The sequence below is a fragment of the Tupaia chinensis genome, unplaced genomic scaffold (genome assembly GCF_000334495.1).
Source record: "Tupaia chinensis unplaced genomic scaffold, TupChi_1.0 Scaffold000217_1, whole genome shotgun sequence".
In the NCBI taxonomy this organism is placed as follows: Eukaryota; Metazoa; Chordata; class Mammalia; order Scandentia; family Tupaiidae; genus Tupaia; species Tupaia belangeri.
In genome coordinates, this window is record NW_006159692.1 from 7,236,249 (window position 1) to 7,243,788 (window position 7,540).

A 7,540-nucleotide genomic window follows, 5' to 3' on the forward strand; every position below is an offset into this window, starting at 1 on the left:
GTTTCAAGTTGCTGGGTCTGGGACTCGAACTGTGTCCAGTGGCGAGAGAGTCCAGTGTCTTAACTCTATGCCACCTGATAGCCCTGAGATGATTATTAGATTTGTCCTATGGATTCTGTGGTCTTCAATGTAAAACAAGATTAATTTGAAAACATAAGGAAGAAAGAACCTTGGGATTACTAAAGGGCTAACTTTTTTAAAAAAGGCTGATAGTACCAAGTACAAATCTAAATTCTTTTTTTTTTAAAACCAATTTATTTATTTTTTGAGAGGTTTTTTGCTATAGGGTGCGTGCACTCGCCAGACAGACAGACAGAGAGAGAGACAGAGAGACAAAAAGCGAGAAATCACCCCCCCCCAGAGGGGATGGTCACGCTGCAATCCCTTCTCCTCCATTCTCCTCTTGGGATCTTGGGCACACACACACACGCGCCCGGTGTGAGTTTAAGCCACCAGGTCCAGGACTCGAACCGCAGTCGACTACGTGGGAGTCCAGCGACATAGCCATTACACTAACTGCTGGTCCCAAATCTAAATTCTTTAACTGCTACACACAGAACAATCTCTAGTGTGGCATTAGATTAATGGTGGGTACCTTGAAAATAAGGTCAGAATAAACAGAAATTACAACACATACATAATAATGATAATAAACAAGACATTTATTTTTCATACTCATTTGGGGGAAAGGAGAAGTCAGTTTGCCCTATCTGATGTAAGTCTTTCTCAAAAGATTCTCCATTAATTCCATAGAATCGGATAGGTTGCTTGATCTCAGATAATTTTGTATTCTTAATTCATAAAATGAACTTCCTTTGAAGAGTGGTCAAAGGGTGAGCCTTTGTGAGCAGCTTCGTTGGTGCACAGCCAGACTCCCTCTCTGGGTGAAGCTTTTTCCACACTGATCACATCTGTAGGGCTTCTCGCCGCTGTGAACTCTTCTGTGAACAGCAAGGTTACTTTGGTTCCTGAAGCTCCTCTGACAAATAGCCCACTCGTAGGGTTTCTGTCCAGTGTGGAGTCTCATGGACAGCCAGACTACCTTGTTGACTAAAGCTTTTCCCACACTCCATGCACTGATACGGCTTCTCTCCTGTGTGTATTCACTGATGTGTCACAAGATTGCCTTTGGCCCTGAAGCTTTTTCCACAGTGGGTGCATCCACAAGGCTTTTGACCAGTATGGATTCTTCCGTATAATGTTTTTCCCACACTCCTTGCACTGATAGGGCTTCTCTCCTGTGTGTATTCGCTGATGTGTAACAAGATTGCCTTTGGCCCTGAAGCTTTTTCCACAGTGGGTGCACTCAAAAGGTTTTTGACCAGTGTGGATTCTTTCGTGTAATGTTAGACTACCTTTTTGCCGGAAAGATTTTCCACATTCTTGGCATTCATAGACCTTCTGTCTTACTCCAGGTGAATCTTCCTGTAGTGTCTTAGAATCTGGGGATTTTTGTTCCAGCTTCTCTCTTCTGAAAGAATTCTGGAAGTCCCAGCTTGAGGATCCTGTGGCCTCAGAATGATCATATTTGTGGTGGGTTTCTGTCATCACATCTGGTAAAATGAGAGAAGTCATGTAAGATGCACCAATATGCTGAGTGAGAATAGGGAATAAAAAAAAACCCTTTTGAGTGCTTATTATGTGTCAGTCATTATACTATAAACTTTTCACAGATAATTTAATGTTAAAATCAATCCTCTGTGATTACTATAGGTAATGAAAGCAAAGGGAAACTGCCAAAGGTAAGCTGGGTAAGTTAGAGTTGGGGTTCAAACACAGAAATGTTCCACAGCAATGTACTGCCTCTAATTTAATTTAGCCACCCAAATAATTTCGTGAGGTATAAATGACTATATTTTACAGGTTAAGAAAACAGGCTCAGAAAACCATGGGATTACATAGAGTCCAATATCTAAGTTTTATCTGACTCCAAAACAGGTGTGAATCCAAGTTGTATAGGGTCCAAAGCTTTAAAGTTTCATGGACAACTCCTTAGGAAAAAGTAAAAATTAGGCATAGGGCCTTGAAGATTCTAATACAAGTGAGGGGTCCTGAAGCTACAGCTGTACTGGCTTCATGAGAAAACCACTTCTGCTCCAGTCTGCTCTCTTGTCAGAAAATATGAAGGGTTTTCAAGAAGTTAATGGAAAATGCGTATTACGAAAATACTGTGCACAGATTTCAAAGTTTTTTGGAATGAAATTTGTACTTTAATTCCACTTTTCATGAACTTCTTGATGTTCCCATGTATGTAGCAGAACTCTTACAGAATCACTGCAGCCCTACAAGATAGAGTTTAGTGTTCAATTTTACAGATGAAGAGCATGGGGCTTAAGGAAGCTAAGGAATTTAACTGACACTGCAGATCTAGCCAGGAGAATTGTAAAATATAGGAATTTCTTTTAAAATTCATGCTATTTACAGTTTACTAAGCTATGGTGGAACTGAAATCAGTTTTGGCTTAGAAGTTATTTTCAAACACTTTGTACAGTTATTGACAGTATTTTCCAATACTGCCCCGCATCTAAGCCTTCTACTAAACTTTAAATATAGTTCCATTCATCACTGTTAACAGTTTCCTTGTGTCATCTTAGGGAAAAGTTCTTCTTGCTCTCTTGCCTTACTCTTATTTAGCAATAGTGCTGAGATTTAAAACTGTTCATCCATTCTCTCAGAGATCACAGCCATATCAAAATTGTTCTCTATTTCTACTATTATTTATAACTCCAGCTTGCAAGCTTTTCCTATAACCCTTAGAATAGCGAATTCTACCAAAAGAAAGTCTCTTCTGCTTCATCAGAATGCTGACCAGGGCTGAGGATAGAGGTACTAAATATCTGTGAGCTGAGGGTATCCCAGTGATCAACTGACTCACTCACTGAAAAATGCTACATTCTGGGCATATCTTCCATGACAGTCCAGCAGGGTAGCTGTTGGAAATCCAAACATGTCCACTCCTGCTCTACGTCCTTAGTCACCGCCTCTTCATATGATTCTTCCATGGGCTGTTCCTGAGCACCTGAGGGGGAACAACAAACAAAACCAAAACAATATTCCTGATTCGTCAAAAAGAAATTAATTTTTAAAAAGTCAAAACCAAAACACCACCAACAAGAAAGGACAGGAAAATTGGTGAGAAAGAGAAAGTCATCAGGAACTCCAGTTTGGAGTGCAAGTAAATTGAAGAAAGCTAGATTTTCTGATGTAATATCATCACTTATAATGTCACTGCAACATGGGCCCAAATGAAGCTTTTTCCACACTGGCCACACAGATAAGGTGTCTCTCCTGTGTGAATTTTGCCATGCAGAACACAATTCCCCCTTGTGTGGAAACTCTTCCTGCATTGGCTACAGGCATATCGCTTCAGGCCTGTGTGGACTCTGATGTGAACAATTAAGCTTCCTTTCTGACTGAAGGCTTTTCCACACTGATCACATCTATAGGGCTTCTCGCCGCTGTGAACTCTTCTGTGAACAGCAAGGTTACTTTGATTCCTGAAGCTCCTCTGACAAATAGCACACTCGTAGGGTTTCTGTCCTGTGTGGAGTCTCTCATGGACGGCCAGACTACCTCGTTGACTAAAGCTTTTCCCACACTCCTTGCACTGATAGGGCTTCTCTCCTGTGTGTATTCGCTGATGTGTAACAAGATTGCCTTTGGCCCTGAAGCTTTTTCCACAGTGGGTGCACTCAAAAGGTTTTTGACCAGTGTGGATTCTTTCGTGTAATGTTAGACTACCTTTTTGCCGGAAAGATTTTCCACATTCTTGGCATTCATAGACCTTCTGTCTTACTCCAGGTGAATCTTCCTGTAGTGTCTTAGAATCTGGGGATTTTTGTTCCAGCTTCTCTCTTCTGAAAGAATTCTGGAAGTCCCAGCTTGAGGATCCTGTGGCCTCAGAATGATCATATTTGTGGTGGGTTTCTGTCATCACATCTGGTAAAATGAGAGAAGTCATGTAAGATGCACCAATATGCTGAGTGAGAATAGGGAATAAAAAAAAACCCTTTTGAGTGCTTATTATGTGTCAGTCATTATACTATAAACTTTTCACAGATAATTTAATGTTAAAATCAATCCTCTGTGATTACTATAGGTAATGAAAGCAAAGGGAAACTGCCAAAGGTAAGCTGGGTAAGTTAGAGTTGGGGTTCAAACACAGAAATGTTCCACAGCAATGTACTGCCTCTAATTTAATTTAGCCACCCAAATAATTTCGTGAGGTATAAATGACTATATTTTACAGGTTAAGAAAACAGGCTCAGAAAACCATGGGATTACATAGAGTCCAATATCTAAGTTTTATCTGACTCCAAAACAGGTGTGAATCCAAGTTGTATAGGGTCCAAAGCTTTAAAGTTTCATGGACAACTCCTTAGGAAAAAGTAAAAATTAGGCATAGGGCCTTGAAGATTCTAATACAAGTGAGGGGTCCTGAAGCTACAGCTGTACTGGCTTCATGAGAAAACCACTTCTGCTCCAGTCTGCTCTCTTGTCAGAAAATATGAAGGGTTTTCAAGAAGTTAATGGAAAATGCGTATTACGAAAATACTGTGCACAGATTTCAAAGTTTTTTGGAATGAAATTTGTACTTTAATTCCACTTTTCATGAACTTCTTGATGTTCCCATGTATGTAGCAGAACTCTTACAGAATCACTGCAGCCCTACAAGATAGAGTTTAGTGTTCAATTTTACAGATGAAGAGCATGGGGCTTAAGGAAGCTAAGGAATTTAACTGACACTGCAGATCTAGCCAGGAGAATTGTAAAATATAGGAATTTCTTTTAAAATTCATGCTATTTACAGTTTACTAAGCTATGGTGGAACTGAAATCAGTTTTGGCTTAGAAGTTATTTTCAAACACTTTGTACAGTTATTGACAGTATTTTCCAATACTGCCCCGCATCTAAGCCTTCTACTAAACTTTAAATATAGTTCCATTCATCACTGTTAACAGTTTCCTTGTGTCATCTTAGGGAAAAGTTCTTCTTGCTCTCTTGCCTTACTCTTATTTAGCAATAGTGCTGAGATTTAAAACTGTTCATCCATTCTCTCAGAGATCACAGCCATATCAAAATTGTTCTCTATTTCTACTATTATTTATAACTCCAGCTTGCAAGCTTTTCCTATAACCCTTAGAATAGCGAATTCTACCAAAAGAAAGTCTCTTCTGCTTCATCAGAATGCTGACCAGGGCTGAGGATAGAGGTACTAAATATCTGTGAGCTGAGGGTATCCCAGTGATCAACTGACTCACTCACTGAAAAATGCTACATTCTGGGCATATCTTCCATGACAGTCCAGCAGGGTAGCTGTTGGAAATCCAAACATGTCCACTCCTGCTCTACGTCCTTAGTCACCGCCTCTTCATATGATTCTTCCATGGGCTGTTCCTGAGCACCTGAGGGGGAACAACAAACAAAACCAAAACAATATTCCTGATTCGTCAAAAAGAAATTAATTTTTAAAAAGTCAAAACCAAAACACCACCAACAAGAAAGGACAGGAAAATTGGTGAGAAAGAGAAAGTCATCAGGAACTCCAGTTTGGAGTGCAAGTAAATTGAAGAAAGCTAGATTTTCTGATGTAATATCATCACTTATAATGTCACTGCAACATGGGCCCAAAGGTATCAGGACCCCACACAAATGAGTCCAGGAAGAAACAGGAGCTGGGAAAGCAGAGAACACATTAACATGTATTTCTTTCTGCCAATCCCAAGTTAATGGTCACTTCTGCTTGTACTTTTGTCTTGGCATGTGATTTGAACCTCCCACTCTTTTTCTCCACTTAACCACGTACTATTTTATCCTTCAAGCCCCAGAAAAATTCAAAATCTAAAAATTCAACATTTCAGCCTTCATGATTGGTTGGTTCCATGAAGGAAATAGCTCCAGCTCTCTTTTTCAGTTCCCCATAGGTTATAGGATCTAAGAAGGGATTTCATGTTACCCTTGAAAAATTCTTAGGAGGTTCCAGACCCAGATTCCCTCCTCTCCTACTTCTGAAGATATGAGAATACCAGTTCTAAGGAAGTACAGATACTTATCAATTCTTAGAAAAGGAAGACCTACCCTGGACTCCCAGAACAAAGCCCCAGACACTCCAAGTAGGCTAAGTAATTTGCCCAAAGTTCCAGTCAAGAGTGTTGGTGGAACAAAAATGTAAATCCAAGACTTTCTGGATCCAAAACCTACACTCTTTTACTCGATAATTCTCTAGTTTCTCATCACTAAAAAGCTGCTGAGAATTCTTATTTAATGAGACAGAAGGGAACAGTGTTTGACCAGAATGAATTATTTTTCCAGGTCCAAAGAATTCTCTTTTATGTGCTCTATTTTACCCTTTTCTACTTTTTATTTATTTATTTTGAAATATTCTTCCTTCCCTTAGGACTCTACTTACTGAATTGTAACTGTTTATGCAGTGGTTCAACATACTGTTTTCCCCTTCAATGTCCTACCAAAACACTGGCCTCCTCATTTAGTGGATGCTACAATTTTTTGTTTTGTTAGTCTAAGCACTTGGTTTTTCTTGACCACTACAAGTTGAGCTCCATGTAGTGATGACCACAAGTGGCATTTTAAACTCTTATTTGGAGGACTCATTTCCAGCTTGGTATACAAGTTACAAGGGAATCTCCTACCAGAGTGCCAGCACATCACTTGGGACCTCAAGGTACTACTGTTGTACAACTGCATATCCAGAGTCAGTGAAAAAGTACATGGCACATGCTACCTGGGGTTGGACTCTGTCACTGGGGATTCTAAAAAAAGGGAATTTAGTCAGAACAAGTCAGTAGAATTTACATTTATGCCCCACCACATGCTGTGGGGGCTTCAATAATTAACATCTCAGTAATTTCCTTGATTAATTAGGGGAACCTGGCATAGTGCTCAGCCTAGATCACAGGTGTAAGGAATCAGTTTTTGGACGATCTGAACAAAGTGGCTTTATGAAAGAAAATACTGCTTTTCCTATCAGAAAGGCTAATTTATCCTTTAAGAAAAGCTCAGAATTAGGCCCTGGGACATTTGGATATTTGCCTTGGCTCCTCCAGTATATGACCTTGAGCAAATAACTCAACAGTCCTCACTCCTGTCTTCCTTATGCAACAGGTTATCAGGTAGCTCCTGGGAGAATAAAAGAACCACACTGAGGGGTCTTCGACTCAGTCTGCGATTTAAGGCCTAAAATCCAGTATCCTCAGGTGGGGGACTAGCAGAGGGGATACATTTTGCCTTCTTGGGACCCTCCTGGGGGCTACTCCCAGGATGAGGAGCTTCTAGGTAGGGGTGAACTTGCCCACGCCCGACTCCAGTTTGCCCCTCTTCCTCTTCTCCACTGACGGGTCTGCTCTTCTCCCCTCCCTGGAGAGCCTACGCCTTCCTCCTAACCTCTCGGGAAACGCTCAGGCAAGCCGCCTACCGGTGGCCTCAACTCCCCTGGCCAGGGCGGGGCCTGCCTACGCACAGCCCGGCCGCGGCAGGTCCAGGGGCCCAGCTGCTCACGCGGACCTTCCCCCGCCTCAGGCCC

The 7,540-nt window shown here is 41.0% G+C and overlaps 1 protein-coding gene and 1 pseudogene across 1 annotated transcript; both read right to left on the reverse strand.

The window, feature by feature from the left end:
- Nucleotides 1–640: 640 nt before the first annotated feature.
- Nucleotides 641–3,056, reverse strand: LOC114007703 (zinc finger protein 32-like; annotated as a pseudogene).
- Nucleotides 3,057–3,217: 161 nt separating this feature from the next.
- LOC114004454 (zinc finger protein 32) lies at nt 3,218–7,363 on the reverse strand. The gene is made up of 3 exons (XM_027771479.1): nt 6,079–7,363; nt 5,266–5,405; nt 3,218–3,939 (listed from the first exon to the last, which is right to left on the reverse strand). The coding sequence occupies exons 2-3, from the start codon at nt 5,333–5,335 to the stop codon at nt 3,218–3,220; spliced, it is 792 nt and encodes a 263-aa protein (XP_027627280.1). The 5' UTR covers nt 5,336–5,405; nt 6,079–7,363.
- Nucleotides 7,364–7,540: the final 177 nt, after the last annotated feature.